At 50.6% G+C, this 25,352-nt stretch overlaps 10 protein-coding genes across 10 annotated transcripts; 4 read left to right on the forward strand and 6 right to left on the reverse strand.

Annotated features, from left to right (window-relative positions):
• Nucleotides 1–927: 927 nt before the first annotated feature.
• Nucleotides 928–1,104, reverse strand: K444DRAFT_523895 (uncharacterized protein; the record flags this gene model as incomplete). The annotated part of the gene is made up of 1 exon (XM_024874322.1): nucleotides 928–1,104. A coding segment is annotated over one exon (177 nt), but the record flags the coding sequence as incomplete, so codon positions are not given.
• A 1,152-nt stretch (nucleotides 1,105–2,256) lies between these two features.
• K444DRAFT_661522 (uncharacterized protein) lies at nucleotides 2,257–4,303 on the forward strand (the record flags this gene model as incomplete). The annotated part of the gene is made up of 6 exons (XM_024886602.1): nucleotides 2,257–2,733; nucleotides 2,793–2,907; nucleotides 2,955–3,352; nucleotides 3,415–3,745; nucleotides 3,793–3,981; nucleotides 4,038–4,303. The coding sequence occupies 6 exons, from the start codon at nucleotides 2,257–2,259 to the stop codon at nucleotides 4,301–4,303; spliced, it is 1,776 nt and encodes a 591-aa protein (XP_024739226.1).
• Nucleotides 4,304–4,934: 631 nt separating this feature from the next.
• On the reverse strand, nucleotides 4,935–6,067 carry K444DRAFT_339494 (uncharacterized protein). The gene has a single exon (XM_024872012.1). The coding sequence runs from the start codon at nucleotides 5,786–5,788 to the stop codon at nucleotides 5,072–5,074; it is 717 nt and encodes a 238-aa protein (XP_024739227.1). The 5' UTR covers nucleotides 5,789–6,067; the 3' UTR covers nucleotides 4,935–5,071.
• Nucleotides 6,068–8,404: 2,337 nt separating this feature from the next.
• On the reverse strand, nucleotides 8,405–8,961 carry K444DRAFT_339502 (uncharacterized protein). Its single transcript, XM_024872013.1, has one exon. It carries the CDS (start codon nucleotides 8,815–8,817, stop codon nucleotides 8,482–8,484), a length of 336 nt encoding a protein of 111 aa, XP_024739228.1. The 5' UTR covers nucleotides 8,818–8,961; the 3' UTR covers nucleotides 8,405–8,481.
• Nucleotides 8,962–9,408, reverse strand: K444DRAFT_339503 (uncharacterized protein). The gene has a single exon (XM_024872014.1). The coding sequence runs from the start codon at nucleotides 9,343–9,345 to the stop codon at nucleotides 9,106–9,108; it is 240 nt and encodes a 79-aa protein (XP_024739229.1). The 5' UTR covers nucleotides 9,346–9,408; the 3' UTR covers nucleotides 8,962–9,105.
• Nucleotides 9,409–14,731: 5,323 nt separating this feature from the next.
• Nucleotides 14,732–15,236, forward strand: K444DRAFT_610403 (uncharacterized protein). Its single transcript, XM_024879739.1, has 2 exons — nucleotides 14,732–14,827; nucleotides 14,904–15,236. Exons 1-2 carry the CDS (start codon nucleotides 14,790–14,792, stop codon nucleotides 15,124–15,126), a joined length of 261 nt encoding a protein of 86 aa, XP_024739230.1. The 5' UTR covers nucleotides 14,732–14,789; the 3' UTR covers nucleotides 15,127–15,236.
• Nucleotides 15,237–15,505: 269 nt separating this feature from the next.
• K444DRAFT_610404 (ribose 5-phosphate isomerase) lies at nucleotides 15,506–16,812 on the reverse strand. The gene is made up of 3 exons (XM_024879740.1): nucleotides 16,466–16,812; nucleotides 16,106–16,395; nucleotides 15,506–16,057 (listed from the first exon to the last, which is right to left on the reverse strand). The coding sequence occupies exons 1-3, from the start codon at nucleotides 16,708–16,710 to the stop codon at nucleotides 15,588–15,590; spliced, it is 1,005 nt and encodes a 334-aa protein (XP_024739231.1). The 5' UTR covers nucleotides 16,711–16,812; the 3' UTR covers nucleotides 15,506–15,587.
• Nucleotides 16,813–16,992: 180 nt separating this feature from the next.
• On the forward strand, nucleotides 16,993–19,508 carry K444DRAFT_585429 (uncharacterized protein). The gene is made up of 6 exons (XM_024877917.1): nucleotides 16,993–17,289; nucleotides 17,337–17,506; nucleotides 17,671–18,234; nucleotides 18,284–18,602; nucleotides 18,658–18,736; nucleotides 18,838–19,508. Exons 1-6 carry the CDS (start codon nucleotides 17,097–17,099, stop codon nucleotides 19,106–19,108), a joined length of 1,596 nt encoding a protein of 531 aa, XP_024739232.1. The 5' UTR covers nucleotides 16,993–17,096; the 3' UTR covers nucleotides 19,109–19,508.
• A 1,217-nt stretch (nucleotides 19,509–20,725) lies between these two features.
• Nucleotides 20,726–22,091, forward strand: K444DRAFT_339637 (uncharacterized protein). The gene is made up of 2 exons (XM_024872015.1): nucleotides 20,726–20,988; nucleotides 21,036–22,091. Exon 2 carries the CDS (start codon nucleotides 21,148–21,150, stop codon nucleotides 21,850–21,852), a length of 705 nt encoding a protein of 234 aa, XP_024739233.1. The 5' UTR covers nucleotides 20,726–20,988; nucleotides 21,036–21,147; the 3' UTR covers nucleotides 21,853–22,091.
• Nucleotides 22,092–22,530: 439 nt separating this feature from the next.
• K444DRAFT_627278 (uncharacterized protein) lies at nucleotides 22,531–25,048 on the reverse strand (the record flags this gene model as incomplete). The annotated part of the gene is made up of 5 exons (XM_024882778.1): nucleotides 22,531–23,520; nucleotides 23,568–24,666; nucleotides 24,704–24,837; nucleotides 24,875–24,945; nucleotides 25,009–25,048. 5 exons carry the CDS (start codon nucleotides 25,046–25,048, stop codon nucleotides 22,531–22,533), a joined length of 2,334 nt encoding a protein of 777 aa, XP_024739234.1.
• Nucleotides 25,049–25,352: the final 304 nt, after the last annotated feature.

A 25,352-nucleotide genomic window follows, 5' to 3' on the forward strand; every position in this document is an offset into this window, starting at 1 on the left:
GTTTTTCCCTTGTCCTTGTTCACGTCAAGTTTATATTTTCTTTTGGGTTTTGGTAGGCGTGGGGCTAATTGACTCTCTTCTACGAAGCGAATTGGGGAGAGAGACGTAGTGTAAATAGGCACTCAGCCGGGGTTTCATCTTAGCCTCGGTCGTACTGCTATTTTTGTGACTTTACGCTGCTTGTAAATTCAGAATGTTGGAAATGAAGTTATCAAAGTTCAGGCACACTCATACTTCACTCAACTTTTTAGTTGTGCTAGCAAAGTCCTAAGCCATCAGACGATCTCAGTAGGGGAGGACACGAGGAAAGCCGAGAAGGAAGTACAACGCCTGACTGTAGGCAGCGGCAGCGGCACCAATTTCAACGTCCTCTGTCAAGTTGGACTTTCGAAGGAGGCGATTTTTGAATATTCTAGGGCCCGTACACAGCAGTAAGAAGTAGATCAAAAGGGGGAACTGTCGGAGGAGAAGTATCCACAATAGCCTAGAATGAGAGGATTGCCGAAACGAGAACGCAACATAGCGACGATGGCATGATGGGCATCTTAGTTACTGTCGATGGAGCTATGTGAGGAATCCCTCAGCAATTTTGACATTACTCCTCAGACTTACGCTCTCCGAGGGCAGATCTTCACTATATTTATCACTTAATGAAAGTTCCAATCATATTTTCAACACTTCACGAATGAAGTAGCTAATGCTATCCAGAATCAGATAATAGTGGCTGCTTGCACTATCTCTACCGACAAGCAATGTGTGACGACTGTTAACCAACACCTACAAACCAAACAGTCTTGGTCATCAATATATAAATACTCCATCTTCACCCAACTTCCCGCCTTCAGTGAGCTCTTTTATCCCCTTCTTCACTCTCTCTACCATGATTGCGCCATACTGAGTCCCAGTGGTGGCATTGATTATCCCAGATCAGGCGTCGTTCATCAGCTTGAATCTCGCATCGTCGTACCCTCCTCCGGTGACAATAACAACTGGCTTTTTGGAGTAATTCTGGGAGCCCACATTGTCGCTTGATGGGGGGGATTTTCCTTCGAGAAGTAGCGGGATTTCAACGGCTCCTGCTTCAGCAGAGAGAATTACGTGGATGGTTAGAGAGAGTTAGTGCTAATGAATGAAGAGATGCACGGAGAAGGAAAGAAAAACCTTCGATTTCCGGTAGTAGGCCATTCTTGACGCCGGTTGCGATCTGGGACGGAGCACCGCAAAGAACTACGGAATTGGACCAGGCATTGTGTTGGTCGATATGTAGGTCGGCAAATCAAGAGAGTCGAAAGATTGGTCTGGAATTTTAGCCGACTTTGGATTTGGATAGAAGGAACGGAAGTTAGTGATTGAAAGTAAGAGGGGTGTTGGGCCTTAAAAAGCTTGGCGAGCTTCTTGCCACTGCATATAAGCACACTGGAGGCGTAGCCAATCACTAGTTCCATCATCGCCTTTCCAAGTCAAAGTGCTTTGCTTTTAATATTCCTAATGGAATATAATTGGTCTTCTTCATCATGGCGTCCTTGTGGTGCTGAAGAGCCGAACTGGTTGGTCCGCGTTTATTTGAGCCACTTTAATAAACTAACGTCCTAGATCAAAAGTCAAAGGCTGAGAGAATCGTCCAATGTTCATCACTGTTATTCATGATTCTAAGTTGCAGGGAATAGTTAAAGCTGCAACTTGCTAGCCTCGAGAATTTGATATTCCGATTCGCAGAATTACCCCCGCGATTACCCACCCCACTTGCCTATTTGGGACAAGAAGCAGGTGAAAAGCTCGGCACGCGGATTGCAGGTACGTCCCAAACTTCAAGCAACATAATAACCACTGAATTATGGATCACGTATTGTGTTACCGGTATCTAACCCGAGAGCAAGCTCTGCCCCAAATCGCGAGAAGAAGAGGACGAAACCACGCATAGCAGTACTGTACACCAAATCAGGATCTCAAGCCCACAAGCTCCTTCCAATTCCACAGCCAATAGTTGCCACCATGCACCACCGTTTGAGGCCGATAAAGCATAAGCGCTATATATTACAATAATATGTACAATCATTCTCTTCCGAGAGGATTCTAGACTTATTACTTAAAATCTAGGTAATTGCAGAGTCATGTGAAAATAATGTGCGCTAGACGATTTTCGGTTCACCGTCGCCTAACTTCGCCATATACCCCTGGACTTTCTCGGATTCAAAATGCTCCTGCTCATTCTCATAAAGTCCAGAAATTTTCATCTCGAATCTCCAGCTCAGTACCATGTCTTATACAGACCACACTGATCCTGTTTCATTCGATGATACTGCTTTCCCTTTTATCGACGACTTTGATTGGGACGCATTCTTTAACTTTGATCCTGAACCTCTTAACCCTTCACTTTCTCTTGAGGACGTCTCTTCAACGCAATGGAAACATCTTGATTCTGCCCATCAAGACCAGCCGCCTTTGGTTGCTCCTATTGCTGGTCTTGGTATTCCAAGGGATTTGGCTACCGAAGACAGTTCGCCGGCCATGGGAAATGCTTCCGTCTCCAGCCAACCGACAACAACAAGCAATTTCATTGAGCAAAGCCAAACCAAGAGGGGGATTCAAGATTTCCTTTCGTCATTCTCTGTCAATGAAACTTCGGAATCGCCACCGCGTAAAAGGCAGGCATTCCCCCCCAGCCGACGAACTGAAGTTGCCAAAGTTCGGAAAATCGGAGCATGTCAACGATGTAAGATGAGAAAATTAACTGTAAGTCGATACTTCAACTTGCCCTTACGTCCAAGGGTCACTTGTTAACCATTCGTTAGTGTCAAGCAAACGGGGCTTGTAGGAATTGCATCCTCTCAGTTTCTGAAAATGTAGCTCTTGGAGAACAAATTTGCTTTCGCTATACTCTGGTGGATCTGAGATTTGGCTCAGGAGGTGTGTATTCGCATTCAACTAGCACTTCAGCCTTTAACACTGACTAGATTTATTGCGCCAATCCTGGGACAAAGACATCATCGACAAGCTTCCTCACAAGGCACATGCAACCACTCACACTATTTTAGTCTGGTTTCGTTCTGAATTCATCCACAAGGCACTGCGACTTGAAGCCGAAGACTACTCGGAGAGTCCAGACGATAACGATCAATTGCTGATGTTTTCTGTTTCTGAGAACGATCCAAGTCAACCGCAATTCCTTAGCCTTCCCACCCCCAAATACGTGATCATCAATGACTCGTTGCCCTCAGTGACACAACTGAATGAATGGATCAAGGAGCAAATCGATCGCAGGAAGCCTGGATGGAGTCCAGCTGCAAGACTCTTCAACACGTTCCACACGTTACTGGATATTTATTCGAACACTGCATCCGATCCACCTTCTGTAAGTGTGTCTTGTGCTGTCGAACTTCCCCACCACAAACTGTGTCACTGATTTCGTGCTAGAAAGAATTCTCGAAAGCCGCCCTGCAGATTACGAATCTCTATGAATGTTGGCGTAACGTTCTCTCCGGCAATAGATCACAACCTCAAACACCAACATCACATATCTCTAGAGTCGCCGGAATTCAGTTTGCAATGATCGCTAAGCAAGGGATTGCAGACTGTGAGATTCAGATGCTCTCAAAGCTTGATGATCTTGTTCAAAAGTCCAAGAGACCTTCTAAAGAGAGAGAATTGTGTATCTGGGCTGGGGTCTGGACATTGGCCCTACTATATCGGGATATCTTGTGGCGTTACCTGCAAATGTCTCGGCGGAAAGGCAGTTCGATCTTTAGTGAGTATGATTTCGTAGGCAGGGAATTTTGGCTGAGTCGAGAATAGACTACGAGACCTCGATATTCCTGGCGAGGCAGATGTACAACGCTCTCACCTCGACCTACAATCTTTTATTCCGTAACAGATCCCCACTGGACCTTGATTGGAATAATGATGAGAATTACGCCCGAATTGCACGGAACACGGAAATTCGAGATCTCCTGAATCTGATCAAAGAACAGACACAAACCTTGTGTAAGATCTCCTATTCACTATCAAGACCCTCGCTGATTGTTCTCTGTCTGTATCAGATGATCGATCTTTCGACCTTGGCGAAGATGACCACATCCTCCAATGTTTGATTGCTAAGCAGACACACACGGTATCATCTCCAATATCTCAATCTCTGACACATAGTGCTGCTAGGGCAACCTCGGTTTCGGGCGTCGGAGGATCTTTGTCTCGTAGTGGTGATGGTGGTGGCGGCGGCGGCGGAGGAGGAACAGGAGGGGGTGGTCTGAATAGGGGTGGGCATCCGGGTGCGAGCTCTTCTTGGGATCCAACTTGGGGGCATTAGGTAGCCATAATGGTGCTGAGAGACCGGGAATAACTCCATTGAGAAGCACCCCAACACTGAAACCCCACATATCTATTGATTGTGGCCACGCGTCCAAAAGTCTGAATAAGACAATAGAAAAGTTGGGATACCGGGAGCTTCTGAAGACAGGGGATCTCCTTTAATTACTAGCGACTCGATCAAGTTCCGCCTGATCTGGTAGCCAAGAGTCCAAAGTCTTAACCGCAACAGTACTGTATAATGCATCCCGTAGCCTACAGGCACACATAGGGTGACTGACTGAGGGCTTCGAGCTGTCGGCGGGGAGTGAGCAGAGGCTGAGTTGCATGCTGTGATGTAAAGGGGGTGCGTCTTGAAATTGCGTGCACGCGGAGCAAGGTAAGGATTCTGGTACAAACTCGATTGCAGTTCATGAATTAGGCCAAAGCCTTCGGTACAAAGGTGGAAAGCGCCGGGCTTGTGCTCTGAAACGGCAGCGCTTTCGGTATATACCATATCACAGCGATGAAGGTGACCGGCTCTGTTTTGCCAATTGCAACTACGGTTTCAATTGTTCAGGCGCCTTGTCATCGCCCCCTTCACGACCTTATCGTCGATACCATCGTTAAAGCTACTCAACCTCGGTTATTGTGGCTGAAGGGATTCGTGTGCGTCTATGTTTTAGGTAAATCACGCGAAAGATACCATCCATGCAAAAAGCAGCAAGATCATATGGCAACAAGACCCGGCAACAATAAATACAAGAAACCGCAGTCCGCGATACGAACGTTAAGGGGGGAAAAGCAATCTGATCATCTCAATGCTATTGAGCTTGACAGCATGCCCACTCAGGCCGGGTTCATCAGAGCCACTCAGCCAACAACTGCGCCGTTTCAGCCCAGGAAAGTCTCCGCGACGGCTCGGAGCAAGAAGCTCCAAAACGGCCAACTGCCTGTCCGCAATCTCATCACATCTCTCAAGACTCAAGGATCTGCCCACATGGCATTCCCACGTGGGAATATTGACGTGCATACACCCATCCCCCGCCCGGCCAGCACGCCTCGTCGAGGCCCCCTGCCCCGGTCTCGAATCCTGGTATCCCACTTTAATTTCCCGGGTCAAAAGGATCAAACGAGCTGAACCTGCACCGGTGACTGGATACCGGATCGCGGGAGACTTCCCCTTGAGACAGGGCCGCCGTTGTCTTTGCTTCTTTGTAAGTTTCTCTGCACGAAATACCAAGTCCGTCTTTGATTCGGGCCACCGGTGAGGAGAAAACTGCCTTGGAGCCTGGAAAGGGCGGAGGTGTGGCGTTTGTGGGAGATGATCGGCCGGTGTGGGATAACCCCCACGGGAAATGTGTCGAGGCGTGGAGCAATTGCACTTTGTCAGGAGTAAGCCAGGGCGCCAGGGTGGTGGATGGGGGAGGAGCAGGACTCGTTCGCGAGGATGCGGGCGTGAGGGGAAGATCATAAAATTTACTGTATCGGGAAAAGAGGGGTGCATTGGGTGTCTTGGGTGTTATTGGGCTGCTACTTATGTTGTACCTGAGCTGAAGAGGTGGCGCATTTCCGTGGGGTGGGGGTGGTGGCGAATATCTTGGATCGGTGTGGGAGCGAACATGGGACTCGTAAGGCTGACTGGCTTTTTCTCGACTCCTGTCGAAATTCAGGGTTTCAAGGGAATTTCGGACGAGTTTCCGGATTCAATTGTCACGGCCAAGGCTAAGTGTCACGGCCGCGTGGTTGGCTTTTCTGGGGCCTCCAATGCGGCCTTTGTCCCAGATCCGACTCAGATCCTCCCCAATGCAGCCGCGTGCATCGAACCCACGTCAAGATGCGATTTGCTGAATAGGTGAGGGATTTTCTTTTCTCCTTGTCCGCCACTTGAGCCTCAGAAATGCTGGCACGCCGATCACTTGAGTAATCAGGAGCCTTGTTGGTTTGATAGGAACAGGAAAGGGGTGTATTGTGCAGGCATATTGTTGGATATGTTTAACTCATCCTCAATTGAACACGCTAGCGCTTATTCATGAGTGCCATTACCAGTACGGTGTAAGGATGAATGATGTGTTCCTGCCGCCAAGGTTCCTTGAATTCGAACGTTTCGAGCTGGCCGCATAGTTCGCAGAAGAATTTTTCGCCACACAGCTGCACTGCAATGAAGGAAGAGTATGATTCAGGGCCCGCATCCAGCAATTCGCTTGGTCACGCTTTTGTGGCGCTGAATGAATTACGTTTTTGAGCCCGATGGCTGATCCAAATGCCCAACTTGCATGTGCATTGCAGCACTAAGATGTTGTATGGTCAGCAACCAAGGTACCTGCATTCCACAGATTCCAAGATGACAATGGAAGCAAGGTGTCTGATAACACGACAAGAAGTGAGGCCTACGATCGAGGTAGGTTGGAAAATTCTTCCTTGCTAGCTCGTTCGCTTGAGTTTGTACAACCAAAGTGCTAGGAGTTCGCGGAGCATCGTGAAGTGCTTTATATATCAGGGGGGAACTTTCCTGGATTTCAGTTTGCTAGTCGTGAACAACTATCGTTGCCGGAGAATTCAGGTTACCTTGCTTTGCTGCCTCTCCGGTCCCCTCAAGAATGGTAAAACGGACTCGATCACCCTACCACTACAGCTGGTTGCTGCCACCCAAGTGATCGATACGCAACGATATAACCACACACATCGAAACCAGAAATCTTTTGAAGGAAAAGACATTTCCCGGGTCAATCTGAACGCTTGATTCAAAATGAGTTCAGTAGCTTCTCTCAGAACGTTAGCCGGATCCATTGATGGGTAATTTTCCTCTGACTTGCACATCGTTTGCACTTGCTGACGATTTCTTAGATCTCTCGGTAGAAGAGTGCGTGCCACCAACAGCACCATGCTCAGCCGGTATCTCTCCGATCCCCAGCGCCACGAGAAAGTAGCGTGTGGCATTCCCACCGTAAACGCCAAGACCTCCCCAGCGGAGGACATCGCGGCAATGAAAGTGAAGATCAGGACGGTCATTCCGAAGGCAACCGGGGGCGGAGCAGGTCCGGGCCAAGTCCACTGAGTGAACTTTGCTAGCGAGAAATCGGCAGCCTCAAGTTTCTTGTAATGTCAATGTTACGTTAGAAAAAAGAAAGTTGGGGCGCAGGGAACCCAACGACACTTCGTCCGCCTCGTTTGGCCGGGGTGTGCCCGGGTGTGACTTTGGTCACAAAACCGTTAGACAAAAGAAAAAAATTGATTATTCGGCATGTCAAAATTACCCTTTCGCTCCTTAAATGCAACCTCAGCTCTCATTTGAAGAATATTTCAGCAGCGTGACTGTGTTCATCACTTTTGAGACCAGAGGTGATCCTCTTGTACAGAGCAGCTGAGTTGACCTGAAATCCCAGTTACTGATGCTGTGGATTCAACCCGCCACCGCTGGAGCAATGAGACAGGCGCCTAGCGGCCCAAGGCTGCCAAAGGAAGCCCTGTCGGAAGCGGTTGTCTCGGGACGATCTGAAGGAATTTTGTGGAGGTCTACGAACCTGGTCTAGCCTCTTCTCCCCAGGTCTCCTCCGCCTTGTTGGGTGAAAAGCAATTATGAAACATGCATTTAGAACATCGGAGGTGACTGCCTCAACAATGATATGCCCGCTTCTGCCAGCATTCTCAGGTCACGAGAGCATTTGGTCGTGGAAATTAGGCTGCGAGAGGTCGCTTGAAAATCGCTCATATTTTGTACGTTGTGTGGGAACACGACGTTTGTGGCCTGAAACGCCAGGTTTGACAAAAAGATCTCCAGCGCAGGATGCTCCTGAATCTTGTACGACTAAGTTTTCTTCTAGAACAAGCTGGAAGCGGAAAGGGTCACACAGCATGCTGCTGCGCCGTGTGGTGTGACTTGGGTCGACGTTTCGATGAACAAACCGGAGGGAAACCATCAATGGCAAGGACAAAACATTCGCTTGAAGCTGCATGCATTGCTTCGGGTCACCAGGTCGGCGGAATCAAAACATTATGAGTTGATCCACCAATTTCGAGGAGCAAAGAAAGGGGAGTGACCTGACAGGCACGCAAAAACGTCCCAACAAGGGATGATCCATGGCAAAGTGTGTCTTGATCGCTGCAGCTGCAATGGCTTTCCATGCAGCAATCGTTCGATCAAGCCCAGAAACGCTTCAAAAGCAGGTTTAGGGCTTGCTAGTCCCTTTTCGGATAGTTTCAGCTGCCTCGAGCACGAGGCTGGGAGATGATATCTAGATTAGCGTCACAGCCTGGGTTGTCGACAGGCTGCAGCACGGCTAGGCTGGCACGCTTTGCAAACGCCTTCCACGCGAGGCTCTGGAGTGCAGAACGTGGTTGACAAGCCAATTCGCCCAGTGCTTGGGGGCGGCGTGTCGGAGGTCGAATCTCTGCTACACTCGCCAACGGGGGAGAGGTCGGAGGAGCATCCGCATGCAGCAAAAGAGGCCACAGTGCAACGGCTGCTGTGCTCGGAGTCGATCCCAGGTACAGGCGACAGACAACCTGCAGAGATAAGGAACTCCAATAGGCCATTGGACAACCCGATTTCAGGGGAAATTGTACCTGCTGCAGTTGAAACCTCGGAACGAGCTTCTAATTTATGAAATGGGTGCCACTTGGCAGTTGCAAGTTCAACGGCGAAGATCCAAGGCAAAAGAAAAGGGAGTTTTGGGTACTATGAGGTCAATGGCGGCTGGCAACGCAACGTGGTGTGATTTCTGGAGAGTCCCGAGGGCGGCTGTTATTGGAAGTGTGCTCGGCATGGCTGAGCGAGGCTGAAACTGGATGAGGCCTTCCTGGGCCGAGTTTATGTGACACTCTCTAAAATAGGACGTAATCCGGGTTGCATCCGGACTCCGATAGTGTGGTGGCATTGGGACTCGTCACATTTGGAACTGTGGAAATCGACGCCACTAAAGAAGGCATTGCGTGCAGCTTCCATCCCATTGCGTATCGTGGGTAATGAGAGGGCTGGCAATGTCGATTGACAGGAGTTGGCAAGTGGACCGAGACATTCGCTGCAAGGCGATTATGACATTTCTGCAGGTGATCTCCGCCCATGGCCGCCAGGTGACTCGCAGTCGCTTGCCATTTTCAGGGGGAAATGAGCTGCAGTTCTGAAGCTGTCAGAGCTGATGCAGGCATTCAGACCACGAATCTCGTTGCAGCAAATTTCTGTTGGGAACCTCTCTCAGCAAATGTCCTTCGGATTTTGAATGAGGGACTGGCATTCAAGAGCGTCCCAGGTACGCAGCTGGGCCAGCTGGAGACGCACATCATGTTGTGTGACCGCGCACCGTGCATGGAGCTGGCACGAGGGCAGTAGCCGAACTATCCGAGGACACTAGCCTCGGCGCCTGGGCTTCCACTTTGTTGATTTACACAGTCTTCGTGGACCACGTCCGATCTGTGGAAAGACGCAATGCACCAAGATACAGCTTTGTGTTGTTGATGTATGAGTCGCGAGTCGCGAGTCGCACCCACCTTTGTGATGAAAATAAAGAAGGAATCTTACGCGCTTCAACGCGCAACGTGATTAGAGGCGGCCGTGCCTCCGCCACTCAAGCGCCATTCGCTCGCAGTCCATCTTAGCCGACCTAATCTTAGACGTCCCCTACTAATTTGAGAATAGGGGGAGACAATGTTTTGTGAGTTGTTCAACCTCACCGTTTCACACTTCAGCCCACCTCAAGCTGCCCTGCGGTCCCATCTGCAAGGGACCACGCTGATGGAAACGGATCCTTAACGCGAGGAATGTTCGATGGGCGCTTCCATGCAGCCCATTCGTCAAGGCGCGGGAAGCACGCAGTCTGCCGTGCATCCCAGTAGAGCGGCCACAACGTCGGCGACGTTGTTCTAGAGGTTTGCGCAGGACAGAGAGTACTGACTTCTGGACCAAGCGTTCACCGTTCACCGTTTTCCGTTTCCTGTTGACTTTTTGCTTTTTTTTGCTGTTTTGTTACCGACTCGTTGCCCGGAAGCGTTCCCCGCAAGGTTGGGGAAGCAAGGCAGACAAAGCTGCAAAACGCTGCCGAGTAGGACGGCGCAGCTTGGGTCAGGGGTGTCTGCGCTGCCAAGCAGGCCATTTTACGAGCTTGTTGATTCCAGAGATCTCTGCCCAGCTTCTCTAGGGCCCCTTGTTCCCGCTTTCCTGGGCGAGCTTGTTTTGCTGGGCCGCACACAAGGGGAAGGTGACACAGATCCTCGAGAGTGCCGACGGGTGGCTTTCCACCGGCGATGCCAGCAGGGACTACTGTCCAGCCTGTCGGGAGACGTATCGTGGAGTATTGTTTTGTATGGGTGGCTTCTGGAGATGGTGTACGCGTTTCAAGCTTAATTTAGCCTGGTTGTTTTTACATGGAGGAAGAGCCCACAGACAAGCATGTTGCTAGCCTCCGAGTCGCTGACCTCGTTCGCTTTCTGATCGATTTTGACAAGTACAAGTTCAACGTCTTTGCCCCCTTTCAATGGTCGTTTGATTTCGCCCACACCTGCCAGCAGCATTCTTGAACATACTCATCCATAGAAGAAGGCTATCTCCTGACTTCCACACATTCTTTCCAAATCCTCAAACAAAAATACACTCCTTTCCTCTCTTCAGTTCCTGTCTTTATCTACGGTCCTCATGGGGCGACCATTGTTCCAAGTGAAATCTCGGTCTTCCAAGTCAAAACCAGCCTCCTCCTGTGCCTCTCTCACAATGGCCCCGGCCTCGAACTCTTCGTCGCTCGTGCCCCACAACGGCTCCGCCTCCGCACAAAGGTACCAATTTCGATCTACAATGCCAAAAGATCTCTGTACTAATAGTTCAGTAGCAATAGCGGACAGTCCCCCCGAAGGCATGGCTCTTCCCATCACCGTTCCAGACACTCTCATCGACCGCCACAAAGAAACCATCCACGCGTCACAAACAACGTGAATGGGATCCATCACTCCGAGGCTCAGGTTCATGAGCCAGCATATAATTCAGCCTACACATATAGGATGTACTCGCCAGAGCAGGCCGTCCCCGTTCCTCCTGAGACTTCCTACCACGAAGATCAATTTTTTCACTCCTCGGCACAATTCCACACCTATGGTTCTGGACCATACGACAATGAGATCAGACTCGACGGAGAGCAACCTCCTGCAGCACCCGCGCAGATCCCACAACACAACTCTTATCCAAGCGGCGTCCAGTACTTGCAGACTCCAACTGAAGGGCATTACGGGCCCCAGACTCCTGTTCCACAATACAGCACTCAACAACAACATGTCGCTACTTCACTAACCACCGTTCACTGGTCAAGGCAAGAATTGGCTGAGGAACGACTCCGACTCGGTCTCCGTCGATTTGAAACACAAGAAGAAGTCGAGGCGGCACGCCGTGCTTACGAGGAAGCCACGCAGCGAGCTCCTCAATGACGATCATCTCCGCGATTACACGACTTTACGAACTCTCTCATATGTCTTGGGCGGAAAAGTTGGCTGGATTGGTTACGTGGCCGGCGAGCCAGGGTGATGTTAATGTCTGTTTTCCTTCCGTTCTCTTTTCACTCACCGATCTGGGATCGGTAACCTGCTGGCGGCATCCTGTAATACTAGTTTCTTGATTCATCCCGCTGGCGGCTTTTCCGTGTCTTTGTAATGGGTGGACTTAACCGTGTACTACTGTATCTTGATCTCTCTTTCCTTCTCAAAAAGTGGACCGCACTACAGGACAGCACATATCGATCAGAACATAGTCTTCATGTACCCTAATCACACCACAACATCTCGTAAATTTAATCAATCAATCAATCACTCACTTCATCGCTCGGCACTCTCCTGTGACCCAAAGACTCGGCCATCCCGACAATTCCACAACTCCAAAACTCTATCCACAATCCTGGATAATTTGAAAATAAATATGTCCCCAGGGACTAATAAACTTTCGATCCGACCTCGGCACCTCCGACTGTTCCCCATACCTCGCGATGTCCGGAAATGCGCCAATCGCATCCCCTTTCCCCACACCCACAACACCTTCGCCGAGTACGATTTTCAAGCCCGGCCCCAGCTCCAAAGCGAGAAGCCACGATATACCGTGTCCTCCGATTCACGTTGGGAAACGGTTGGGGTTTGTGCATTTTGGTCGTGAAGGAGGGAAGTGCCGTCCCGTCGTTGAGGTTGGGGTTCACGGGTGGAAGGGGGAGTTCTGACAGTGCCGGGCGCCATGCTCGGCTTTCAGCAAACCACCCCACCACCTGGAACCACAAACCCAACACGACCCAGTGTCCTTCATCTCAACCTCTTCTTTACTTCATAGGTGCAAATCGATTCTGATTTACATTCACATTCTCAATTCGATTCCGCACTAAAGTCTTCAATCTCGAGCCCGTCAGGTAAAATGAGGCTGCTCACCCCGCCAATCCGCTCAGGTCCCGACGCCCAGCCCCAAAACGGCCCCGCCAAAATCCCCAGTCCCTGGAGACGAAGCCCCGGAATCCAAGCCCGAGACCCATAGTTCAAGTCCAACCAGACTTCAAGAAGCGACCAACTCTTCGTCGAAGCGAGTGGCAAGCAAGACGCGTTCATTTCAGCCTTGACCTTAGCTGGGCAATGGTCTGAGCTCGGATGAAAAGGTTATTTTGACTTCTCTCCGCAAGGGCTTATTTGTTTGAATTTATTTAGGACAGGGTACTCCCAGCGCCACAGTATATTCCCAACAGCGTGATATGATTGATTGTTCCAGCATCAAGTGGTACAGGTAGCCATGTCTGAGATACATTCCAGATCCTTTCATTGTTCTGAGTCGTGATGATGGAATGGCATTCATTTGTTGAGAAGTATGTCCAGGGGAGAGGCGCAACAAATTCAAGTGCCGACGCATGGAACCGCGTCTTCTTGACCTCGCCAGTCCAATCATCTCGAGTTGGCTTTATCAGTCAAAACTCAAATGAAGGTGTTTCCTTTCATCCGGCCCACTCGAGCCGCAGCAGGGTTCGCGTCGCCTGGAAATTTCTGCCAAGTACCTCACCGCTCTCCCCCGGCTCCCCCTATCCTCCATTCATCACCGAAGCTTCACAACATCCACTTCCAACCTTCCCAATCCATCTCTCTCCGCATTTTCGGTGAAGCCGCGGTCACCGCCAGGACCTCCGGATCCTAGTTCCGCGAGACTTGGGACGCATTGCTCAGCTCCTGCCCGATGCACAACTTTGCACACCGAATCAACCCAAAAGGCAGACCGGAGGCATGAACGACGATCCAAGCGTTTCCTATATCGATCTCTGGCCGTTCACCGCTCTGCCACGTATAGCGTATTCCCCTCTAGATCTCAGTATCTCGATTGAAAATTCAATTCCGAATCCAGCCGTGCGAGCAAAAATGCCTCACGTCCCGCTCGGAACCGCCCGACGGAAAGCGATAAAATCCAAGACAATGCGAGAAGTCGGAAGCAGGGCGCGTGGTATGGCAGCCTCGCAGAATCGAGTGGTCGAGGACCATTGGGCTGGGTCGACGGTTGGGCAGCCACGCTCAGATCGATCAGATTCGTGGAACAGGCACTATCGGTTGGCGCTTCTAGCGTTGGTGTCGCTGGGTCGAGGACGATAATGTGATGATCTGAGGATGCGGGTATTCAATGGAAGTTTTGATTGCTTGAGTGCATGCGGGGTGAGGTGGTGGAGTCGTGAAAGTCGCGACTTCAAGCCTCGCGTGTTGAGGGGGATTTGCTGACTGCTGCCAACACATAAATCAATACTTTGACATGCTGCATTTGACACCGCGCTGGCGAATGTTCGTCGCAATAAATATTTGTTGGGATATATATTGCTTTACCATTCCTGATATTGTTGAGGCTGAAGACGCTCCTGACTTGTCGAAGTACCTTGACTTCATTTCGAGGGACACACGTGTTTGTGCGAGAGTGACTTGGGCCGAAAATGCCTCTGTCAAAGGCCCGATAGAGAAATTCCAGACGAATCCATCCCTGCAGGATGCACTCTTCCGTGGTTCCTCACCCTGTCCGTGAGCAGCCGTTTCTCCAGTGAAGCCCCGCATGAACGAAATGCACTTAATTCTCCGACTGGAACCATAGCGTCATTCAGATCCGCGAGCCATTGGATTTGCTCCCGGTAGAATGGATTGCTAATTGATTGGTGTGGATGCGAGGAGGTGATGGCGAATGAATGAATCTTCAAGGGGTCCCTGGCGGCGAGAGGAAATTAACGGCAGGGTTGTTCATTATGGAATCGCCGTAAGTGGCCCTGGAAGATAACGCGTTGAGCTTGAGGTACCACGTTGCGGGGCAGTAGATACGAAATTCAGCGAGAGTTGCTCGGGGAATCAGGTGAATGGAAGGAGGCACGGGCTTGGATTTTGCCCTCCCATGGCCTTGATGATTCGCAGTGGAAGAGTGGGCGGTCAAGTCCGTAATGTATGTATAGACCAGATGTGCCACATCGCACCACCGTGCCAGGAAATTCTCTTCACGAACAAAGGGCAGCAAACTCGTTGAGCTTGACTTCCAGCTGAAGCCCATGATGTCTGATGCCGGAGCTGAAAACGGTTCGAGTGCAGGGTAACCAAAGACAGACTCGTTATATATCTTTCCAAAGGTCCGTGGACTCCAGCTAATAGGTACTCACATGTTCTAGTGAAGGTGATCCCGATTCTCCTCCAAGGAGGTCTTCGATAGGTGACGAGGACTTGCCAAATCATTCGGCGACGGAGAGCTACGTCGAGCAAGAAGAAACCCACGAGCGAATCGCAATCGGAGAGGGTACTTCCGACCCAGATGAGGCTGTTGGAAACCATTGTGAGAAGATGAAGGATGAAATCAAGGACGCGGATGATAAATTGGATGGTGCGAAGAGCTGAGGGTGAATCCACTGGTTCCTGGGAGTTTGCATCATGATTCTGTGATTCCCCCCGGGAACAAAGGGCGCTGATATGTAAGAAATAAATCAAATGTAATGAAGCCGCTTTCCCCTGTATTGCTTCGTGATGATCTTGATGACCTCTTGTGCAACCATGCCAACTGGCAATGCCGAAATACTGTGCAGTGCAAAGATCACCGCAATTAGCGCATGTTACTTGCTAGACACGATTCGCTCGAATTATGCGAGTCCAGCCAAAAAAGCCCGATTTTGACGACTCCTTGAACCTTCCCAAGGTAAACGTCAGCAGAAGATGGAAGTTGGATTCGATTGTGGCCGGGTGTAATTAAACTGGAGTGTAATAAGCTACCAACAATCTATTCCGGCACCACTCACCTCGATCCTTCTTCTAAAACCATGTGGTATATTTAAACGGGCGAAATTCTCCTTACTCAGTGTAAATCAGGGGATTGATTTCACGCCATGAACTTCTTTTGCCGTTCGAATTTCGACCTCTCCGTTCTCCATGCCAAAGTAGGCTGCGACTGGCTTCTGTCCACCACCTTCCTCCCCCGCGGCAGCCACTTGAACGCCGTTTCTGCCATGAAACAGTCCGACTTCCAACACTCCTGTTATTCTCTTCAACCTTCTTCCCAAATTATGGACTTCCCAGGTTCCATGCTCTCCATCGCCATTATCATGCCCTTTGAGGTCCGACTTCAAGCAAAGCGGGGGAAAGGGAGCATCAATGATCCACATGCTGTTGTCGGTAACAACTGGTCCTGCCTTGGCACTGCCACCTTGCCGGATTTTTGGATCAGATGATCCTAATGTGATGAGTATTCTCTTGACGGTCGGCGCAGATAGAGGCGCTATCTCAATTGGAATCGTCGGCCATTTCGTGAGGAGACGCTTTTGAAGTTTTCGGGAATCTGTAAAAAGTGAGCTGGGGATCTATTCGCTAAAGCGCAACGACTAACCAGCAACGACAATGAACTTCTTGGCAGAGGAGGCCACCAGCTTCTCCTGGAACAGACATGCTCCACCACCCTTTATGCAGTTCAGTTCGTCGTCAATCTCATCAGCGCCATCAAAAGCGACATCTAGACTTTGACGCTTCCCCTTCAACCCCAAGTCCTGGAGGCCGGTGCCCACGTTAAGCGCAGCGACGCCTCCCATTTTCGTTTGGCTTACTTCAACTGGGGGTAACGCATCGATGCTTCCAAGAGGAAGGCCAGCTTCAATGATAAGCTGCTTTGACTGATCCCCACTATGCAATGGCGAAGTCAGCGGTTGCGGTAGCATCTCTGAATGGAGCTTCAGCAGGAAGTCGGTCATACGTCGGAACAAATATCATTCCATCGGTGATCTTTCGGCCTTTGGCTGCAATTGCTTGAACAACATATACAACGGTGCTGCCGGAGCCAATCCCAATGTACTTGTAAGAGGGGTGGAAGTGGTCATCGACAGCCTTGAATGCAGCACGTTGCTTTGCAGCTTCGATGCCACTGAGGGGGATTTGTTCCTCAAGAGCGTGCACAATTGATGGGGCGGAAGGTTCTGAGATTGGGTCGCCGGGCGCCATTGAGTGAGCAATCCTGCGGCAATTGGATCTGCGAAGTGTAGTTGTGATGCAGATGGGGCGATGTGAGGGTCGAAGGAAGGTTCGGGAGCAGGTGAAAAGGATGTCCATGGAAAATGGTGGGGTGAGGCTGCCACCCTACTGTAGCGGGGCAGCTACGATGACAGTACCTTAGCGCCGCGCTTGTGCCCGCTAAAATCACCAGAACACGTGCTGATAGGCGTCTTATCGGACCTCAACTTTATTTAGGCCTCCATCGTGACTTCCTCACCTCGGCTTCAAATCAACACCGAAATCACATTGTCCTCTGTGTCTGCGGTACAACCAGGACGCGACACTACCTCTGATTGTTCCCTGAGTCTGCCGTACAATCAAGCGCAGCCTCCAAGATGACCGAAGTCATCACTGATCCGACTCTTCCTATACTCCACGGTCCATCCGACAAGGAGAAGAAGTATGACAGGCAGCTCCGTCTGTGGGCGGCTTCGGGTCAGCAGGCGCTGGAAGACGCACACATTCTCCTGGTCAACTCCGGCTCCGGCACTGTTGGCGTAGAGACGCTCAAGAATCTCGTTCTTCCGGGTATGCCTGGAACCTCGCAGTCGTAGTCCTCAGCTGACGAGTATTAGGGATTGGCAAGTTCACCATTGCAGACGAAAACATGGTCGATCAAGCAGACCTCGGAGTCAATTTCTTTTTGGATGAGGATTGCTTGGGAAAACCAAGATCGGAGTGCTGCGTCAGGTTGCTGCAGGAGCTGAACCCGGATGTGAAGGGTGACTGGTTTCCCAAGAACAAGGTTAGCTTTCCATTCTTCAGACAGAGTTGGCACAATGCTTGAATGCTGTTCCGCGAAAATTGGTACATTGGTCGATCCAGCTTGTTCTGGTGAGAGATGGTACATTACGACCAAGATTGATCCGCGAGAATTGGTACATTGCCCAAGCTAATATGGTGCCATAGGACGAGGCCATTGAACAGCTCTTCGACGGTACAATCAAATTCACGATGCTTCTCTATACTACTCCGATCGCACGGACTAGGATGGAGCTGTTGCAGGAGTATGGCCAGAAACACAGTGTACCTGTGATCGCCGTACATTCGGCAGGCTTCTACTCATATTTCCGAATCAGCCTCCCTGCCAACTTCCCAATCGTCGATACACATCCCGATTCTACAGCCACCACCGACTTAAGACTGCTTACGCCGTGGGAGGAACTGTCAAATTTCGCTGCAAGCCTTACAGGAAACATGGAGAGCCTCAGCGCACATGAGCATGGACACATACCATACGTGGCACTACTGTTGCACTATCTGGCCGAATGGAAACAAACCCACGGATCTTTCCCAAGTACATATAAGGAAAAGACGGCGTTCAGGAGTACGGTCGCAGCAGGAGCTCGAACCGATACTCCAGAAGGAGAAGAGGAGAACTTCGATGAGGCAGTTGCTGCTATTCTGAAGACCGTTTCTTCTCCAAGCATATCCAGCTCAGTGAGAGAAATGTTTAATTACACGCCAAACGAGGTATGTCAGAGAGCCAATACCTCTTTGTCTCATCGCTAATCTCGTTCAGATGGAATCAACATCCAGCTTCTGGATCATTGCAGATGCCATAAAACAGTTCTATAAGAAACATAACGCCCTTCCTCTGCCAGGTTCTGTCCCCGATATGAAGGCCCAATCAACAGTTTACGTTCAGCTTCAAAACATTTACAAGGCCAAAGCTCGCCAAGATGTTGCGGAGGTCCTCGGAACGGTTCGGTCTCATCCGATGGGCAAAAATATTGATTCGGCTGAGATCGAAAGCTTTTGTAAGAACGCCGCTTTTATTAAGCTCATTCGTGGATCAGAGCCGTCCGAAGCTTCCCCTGCCAATATCAAAGTTCTCGCAGGTATGGCACAATCACTTGACTTGCGTATGCCCATGGATACTAAAATAGAAAATAGAAAGGGAATTCGAAAATGACAGCCACGCACCCTTGACGGCCATACCTCTGTCACTCTTTCCAATTTATCTATCCCTGAGGTGAGAGAATGACCCAGCTGTCCCGGAACAATTTCGTGTTCCGCTCCGGAGCAAACGTTCCATTTCTTCATTGAACATTGCTGACTCCTTGCTTCCACTAGCGCAACGACCTCCCTCCCAACCTCAAATGTATCAGATATTATTGATACAATCAAGAATACCCTCCCTGACGCCGCTTCCACGCCACGAATTATAGAGGCGGCTGAGGAGGTAGCCCGTGCTAATGGCGGTGAACTGCACAATATTTCGGCATTGACAGGCGGTATGGTCGCACAAGAAGTCATCAAGATCATCACGAGGCAATACATACCAATCGATAATACATGCATCTTCGACGGCATCACGAGCAGGATGCAAGTACTAAGAATATGACCAGGTCTGGAAGGTGCAATGGCGAATTACGACGAGGTTTATGACGGAATGAAAAGCGAGCATCTGTGGCGTTAGCTACGTCTTGATTGTACACGACCAAGCTCGAGCAAGGACCTCGGTCTGAGAACATACTGCAAACCCTAAGCTTATTTCATGGAGTCTACATGGTCCCCGGTCATCTGAACCCGACTGTATCGCAGGAAGCTCCACAAAATCACTTTAGAGAAGTACATATCACATGAGCCTCACCCCTCTGTTTTGGATAACCTACTGTAGCAAAAGCCAGCAGTTATCACTGGTTGCAAGTCATGTTATCTGATGAGCTCCTCACTCGCCACAAATCATTTTATCCCCCCAAGCGCAGGTACAAGGTATGGAGTGGTACAGGACGAGCCTTCCCTAGGTACGATTTGAAATATGATATGTTGCTATTTTGATGGCTGAAGTGGGGGTTTCAGCACTACCCCTGCTGTCAAGTCACAACACCGGTCTCCCCCGCCCGCCCTCAAACCTTTTCATCGGTTCCAAACTTCACTTTTTCCTTCTCACCAATACACATTCTTCCCTCCAAAGATAACACATTCTTTCTGTCGGCAACGCATGCCTAGCTTGAGCCATGACATTTGCTCCGTACCCTACCGTACCATATCCAATATCCTCCTTGGCGAGTGGCTGAGCTGGCCGCTTCCCAGATTATCGCCTGCCCTGGAATGGCTTGATTCGAAGATATGAGCGAAGAAGGGAGACCGCATCCTCCCTCCGGCGGCTTCTCGCCGTTTCTATTTTATTTTCCTCCAAGCACCGAAAGTACCGGCGTTCCCCTCGCCCGCAACATGCCTAAATGTCATCCCCATAAAGTATCTCAACCCCAGATTTCGGGGGTACCGGTAAGCTTTAGTTTGTCCTGGACATGTGGTTGTGTTAGCCGCTGTACTGTCAGCTGGTTGATGGTGGGTGTGGAGGGGCTGGTATGCATTGTGCTCTGCATGCATTGCCCGGCCTTTCATGGTTGCCTGCCTCCACCTGCAGAGAGTTAAACAGCAGACGGCATGCCAATGGTGGAGGCACTCGAGGTGAGTGTGTGTCTGCTGCAGGATAGAGAGACAGGTAACCAACAGCGTGTGCGTGCTGGAGGTGGAGGGGAAGTGGTGGCCCTTGCAGGAAAGGGGTGAGCCAGCCGGCCCCAAGCTTTCAATATGAACGTGTTTGAGTGGACAAGCTCTGGAGGTGCACCGAACCATGCAGTGTGTTTGATGCCCTCGGCAGTGGGCCTCGCCGCTGCTTGCAAATTTAATCTAGTTTTCAGGGTGTGAAGAGGTTGGAAGTTGGAGGCCCCTGATGATCGGTGGAGGTGTGGAGGCCGCTGGAGAGGTGTGGTGATACGAGGGGGCAGGTGGAGTGATGTTGATATTGGATGTTGACGTTAGGTCTCGGGCCAGAGCCGGCGAGGCGATCTGGATGCTCCGGTTTGTCACTTTGTAGACAGGGGGAATGGCCAGGTGCACGACGTTTAGGAGACATGACAGAGACAGACGGTATGCGTGTGCACCTCGTCTGGATGGATGTAGCTAAGTGTACCAAGCTTTTGTCTTCCTGGATACCCCCAAAATAAATGGAGAAGTCCCCTTTTCACAGTAAGTGCTGTCGGAGGGAGAGTTTTTCTCGCCATTGTGGATGTTGTGAGGAGCATGGCGTTCTAGGGACGAGAGCACTTCCCAGTCTGTTCGCGGGTCAATATCACCTTTGCAGCTTTTGACTCAGATGCCTGTATATGTTAATCTTGCATGCTTCTCCAGAGGTGTGGGGGAAGGGGTTGTTAGTGGGTCCGAATAGTGACATGGAGTTACAAACGAGAGCGAGGTACCTCCAACAAACTTGATGTTACGCTCCCTTCTTTCAAATGATGTACCGGTCTGACTCGACCCAGTTCTTCGCTGGCGATCATCTCGCAGAAACTTGGTAGCATACCTGCCGGACACTCTCATCTCCCATCTCACACCACACAAAGCCTCAAGATCTCAATTGCTACCTTATCCAAGATGGATCTTCCTTCATCTCACTCCACTCAACCCTTTAACTCCTCATTCAAACCTTATCCAAGATCATTTCCCTCTCATTATACCCTTTCCTCGTTTTCGGTTCCTCCCGACTGCGCATCTATCCCCGTCTATTTACCCACCCTCCCGGGCCATCCCCTCCCCATTGTCTCTCAAAATACTCATCCCATCATCTCATCTCATCTCCCAACACTAACCCTCTTCTATCCGCCTCTTTCCGTCCCCGTCCAACCTCGGTCAAACTCTAACTCTAACCCTATTTTCATCCACAATATATACAAGCTGCACCTCATCTCATCAAGTTTGAACATCAAATTAACCTTGAGTTCCATTGCATCTGCACTTGCAGTCAATATAATATATTTCCATGACGCCACCATCACTCCCTACTCACCCCAATCTCTTGATTCTATTCTTTCTCTCTTGAATGGAAGCGAATGCAACCCAATGCAAGCGATTCAATTACATTCGATTAATTCTGCGCGGGATACCCCACGCCCGCACACCTCCTTTCCACCGCCTCAAATCAGCCTAAACCCCACACCCTTCAATCAACCAACTTTCCCCAGCTGCCCTCCCCTTCCACCCAACTCAATGACGCCCGGTATCTCGGTGCGTGGCCGGAAGACCTCGAATGCGGCCTGGCAAGCCGTAAGATCGGCCTGGTTGGGCATGAAGACTAGATGACCCCGGTCTGATACCCACTGCAGAAACTCCTCTGCTCCACGTGGCGGGAGGGATCACCATCTATCTATCTATTTTTGCCTGCCTCCATTGGCACAATGTCCACGGCCTCCAAACTCCCTTACCTGCTTATTGGAAGAATACAGGCATTCGGTATTAAGGCACCAGGAGGAGGAGGTCAGGGTCAAATCTGGAATCTGGGCTACGTTTAGATTCAGGGTGCGATATGAGACGAGACGTTTGGAACGCAAGCAAGATAAAGGTTAATGATCAATTCATCTGTTCAATGAAGACTTTTGTATTGGGAATGTGCAAGTGCATGTTCATGACGAACGGGGTATGGTGATAACTAACTAGTGACTAGCGAATTTTGTAAGAGAAGCAGGCAGGCACCAGGAGGCTAGGGCTCGTGGCCCGATGCGTTTTGGGGGAGTAATGTGATAGAATAGAAGTAGAAAAAGCGAACGTGAAAGATAGCACATGGGGTATGGGGTATGGATGTGCAAGAAAGCAAAGCAAGAGCAAAAACTCCGGAGATCCGCTTCCCAAGCCAGTCAGTCATGCCCGTATATACGTGTATTACCATCCAAATCCATCCGTCCTTCCCGCCACCGTACCGCCATAAATGCAGCCCCGGAAAACGCCAAGAAAAAACCCTGAAAACCTAAAATAAGATGTCGTTCATTGAGGTGTCATGTAGCTGCCGTCGAAGTTGGCGATGCCGCCACTGTCGTCGAATTCCATGCTGGGCAGGCCGTCATAAGGCATGTCGAGCCCGTCTGGCAGATTGCTCCACAGCATTCCGTCGAGATCCCAGATGCTCCCCTGGTCCAAGAGCATCATCGCGTCCTCGGCAATCATACCCCCTTGGTGCGCGTGCATGTTCTCCACTATGTGTCCATTCACGCCGTTCATTCCATTGGGCCCGTTCATCATGTGCATCCCGTTCACGCTGTTTACTCCATGGACTCCGTTCGTGAGACTCATGCCGTTAACGTGACCGTTCACACCGTTGACCACTGCAGGTCCCAACCGCGGACTCGGCTGCCTTGTCGACGGCCGCTTGCTGGCCTCGTACATCTTGGCCACAACCTCGCGACTCCGTCGCGCAGCAAGAGACCAATCAGCCAGGCCCTCGAACGCCTCGAGCACAACCTCGATCTGGGCCTGGCACTCGCGTACCTGCTGCGTATTCCAGGATTCCCAGAATATGGTCACGAGGGGGATCATGACAGCCTGGTACATGAACCAGACGCCATTCCAGCCGAGCATCTGATTGGGCGTCCATTCACGCGCGATGTCCTCGATCGTCTCCTTGGCGATGGCCCGGCATTTTGCCACGGATTCTAGCTCCTCCTGGCTGGCTGAACCTTCATTTCCGCGATTCGCAAGGTTGAGTAGAACGGGCCTGTAGAGCACTATGCGAAGGTTTTGGTACCGCCATTTCATGACTGAACGTGAGGTGTAGATCGATTCCGGGCACGGCTCTGTGGACCGGAGGAGCCATGGGAGATTGTCGTGCCATTCTACCAGTTGCCGGTCGAAATGTTCACGATCTTCAGATCGCATGAGTGGAGTTTGAGCGAGCACGTCTTGAATTTGCGTAGCTATTTTGCAGAATTTGATGTTCTCAGTAAGGGGGATGATTCCTATGTGCTGGCCAATGACATTCTAGATAATATTAGTCAAGTGTAAACGAGGGAGACTTTTGCACTGACTGGATTACGGGTTCCTTCTGGAGCATGGATGGAGATGCCAGGTCCCCATCTTCCCATTGAAGGTCGTCCCAAAGTAGTAGATGCCCAGGTGTCAAGGCAGAATAAGCTCCACCAAGTCCTTCGTCTTTGTTCAATTATGGCAGTGTTCGCATTGCCGGGCTCGGGAGGACTTTCTCTATGTAGACCCATGGCGCAGGCCATTCTGAGAGCTGCACCAAGTATAGCATTTGCCATGTTTGGTCTGTTGATATAGTGAAGATAGTAGCCTCCCATCAGTATAAATGCTTGCAAGGTCTCCAATTGCCCACTGCCAAAAGTGTCAATCCCAAGGTGATCTTTAGCATTGTTGTAGAACGTGACATGGCTGTGATCATCCGACTTGTTGGCAACTATGCTGCCCATTGAGAAGACCATATTGAGTAATGCTAGCCACGGGGGGTCATTTCGCCGCCCGCTAAGGTAATCCGCTCTGAAAGCTGGCTCATCGAGGAGCGGCACAAATATTTGGACCCGATTGAAGTACGCATCGATGAGAGTCTGGCCCTCGGAAGACCATGCAATTGGGGACAAGGTCGGCCTGACAGAACTTCCTGGTCGCGGTGTAGGATGATTGCTGACACTCAGTTGTTTGTTGTGGCCATTGCTTGGAGGTCCAAGGAATGATCGAAGGGCTGGTGCAACCTTGAGCATCACCAGGAACGCAGCTTTGATTGAGGTTACGCCCAGATAAGAAGTTTGTCTATCCACCGAAAACGACAAAGCATTCACGTCGTCCGCCTCAGCTGGTATAGGATCCCGATTCCGTCGTTCCTCGTCCCATTCTGTATCTTGGCTCGGTATTTGTTCGAGGTGTGCGAGGCTTCGGTCGTCGTCCGATGTTGAGGCGATCGGGGACTGGAATTCGCCTTGTGAGACAGGCGACGTATTCGAGCCAGTTGGCGATCGCTGTGAGGGCGCACTTTGGGGACCAGTGCGATCAAGCAGAGAGATGAGTTCTTGCCGTGAGAGGGGCAGCAGCGATTGTGCATCTCGGGTAGGATATAATCGTTGGAGGACGGTTCGGCATTCTTCTAGAGATTGGGAGAGCGCATCGAGAGTTCTGTCACGTCGTCAGCAACTGCCCCGGCACGGCAGACTGGAGTTGCACACTTCCTAGAAGGAATGACCCGTTGGCGATGCTTGTCATAGTAACATGGCTTCGGAGACCTGCACCCCAGGCATTGTCCACAGGGCTGTCGTCCATCGCAGCGGATCTTCCGCCGTTTACATTCTGCACAAGCGTGGGGTGTCGTTATTCGTTTGCTTACGCCGTTCGTGGTAGGCTTGGGAGCTTCTTGGGCGTTTTCAGAGAGAGGCCGAGGCGGCGCAAGTCCTTGAACTATTTGAAAAAGCAATTGTTAGCATTTACTGAGTTGGAGAAGTAGTGGTGGTCCGTTCTCACAAGTGTGGAACATCTTCGATGATCCAAGTGACTGAGGCATGAGGAGACTGCAATCGGCCCACGGCACACAGTTCTCACCACCCCTTTTTGAGGTGACAAGAGGAATCGACCCCACTGTGCGATCTCTTAGGATCTTGGTAGAAAAACGATCTGCGACGCAGTGGTTGCAACTCGAGACGGGCAGTTCTCGCGGTAGCGGTGACTCTCACTGTGGGGAAGATGCGATTTAAACTTCCGCGAACACGGGATCTCGGCAGCTGCAGCAAAAGTGTGTAAGAGCTGACAGCCAGATCCAGGGCTTCTGTCAGGACCTATTTTGCGTTCAAGCGGCAGACGGAGAATGG

Source organism: Hyaloscypha bicolor, assembly GCF_002865645.1.
Source record: "Hyaloscypha bicolor E unplaced genomic scaffold K444scaffold_53, whole genome shotgun sequence".
NCBI classification, from domain to species: Eukaryota; Fungi; Ascomycota; class Leotiomycetes; order Helotiales; family Hyaloscyphaceae; genus Hyaloscypha; species Hyaloscypha bicolor.

What these genes read in the sequence shown, in the direction of transcription:
- K444DRAFT_339637 (XM_024872015.1), top strand. Translation starts at nt 21,148, where the DNA reads ATGGATCTTCCTTCATCTCACTCCACTCAACCCTTTAACTCCTCATTC.
- K444DRAFT_610404 (XM_024879740.1), bottom strand. Translation starts at nt 16,710, where the DNA reads ATGGCGCCCGGCGACCCAATCTCAGAACCTTCCGCCCCATCAATTGTG. An exon ending in GGAATGATATTTGTTCCGAC is followed by an intron (nt 16,396 to 16,465) that starts GTATGACCGACT and finishes GCCATTGCATAG; the next exon opens with TGGGGATCAGTCAAAGCAGC. An exon ending in GAAGTTCATTGTCGTTGCTG is followed by an intron (nt 16,058 to 16,105) that starts GTTAGTCGTTGC and finishes CACTTTTTACAG; the next exon opens with ATTCCCGAAAACTTCAAAAG.
- K444DRAFT_585429 (XM_024877917.1), top strand. Translation starts at nt 17,097, where the DNA reads ATGACCGAAGTCATCACTGATCCGACTCTTCCTATACTCCACGGTCCA. An exon ending in CAAGAATCTCGTTCTTCCGG is followed by an intron (nt 17,290 to 17,336) that starts GTATGCCTGGAA and finishes GACGAGTATTAG; the next exon opens with GGATTGGCAAGTTCACCATT. An exon ending in CCAATTTATCTATCCCTGAG is followed by an intron (nt 18,737 to 18,837) that starts GTGAGAGAATGA and finishes TGCTTCCACTAG; the next exon opens with CGCAACGACCTCCCTCCCAA.
- K444DRAFT_339503 (XM_024872014.1), bottom strand. Translation starts at nt 9,345, where the DNA reads ATGGGCGGAGATCACCTGCAGAAATGTCATAATCGCCTTGCAGCGAAT.
- K444DRAFT_610403 (XM_024879739.1), top strand. Translation starts at nt 14,790, where the DNA reads ATGTCTGATGCCGGAGCTGAAAACGGTTCGAGTGCAGG. An exon ending in GAAAACGGTTCGAGTGCAGG is followed by an intron (nt 14,828 to 14,903) that starts GTAACCAAAGAC and finishes CACATGTTCTAG; the next exon opens with TGAAGGTGATCCCGATTCTC.
- K444DRAFT_339494 (XM_024872012.1), bottom strand. Translation starts at nt 5,788, where the DNA reads ATGCACCCCTCTTTTCCCGATACAGTAAATTTTATGATCTTCCCCTCA.
- K444DRAFT_339502 (XM_024872013.1), bottom strand. Translation starts at nt 8,817, where the DNA reads ATGGCCTATTGGAGTTCCTTATCTCTGCAGGTTGTCTGTCGCCTGTAC.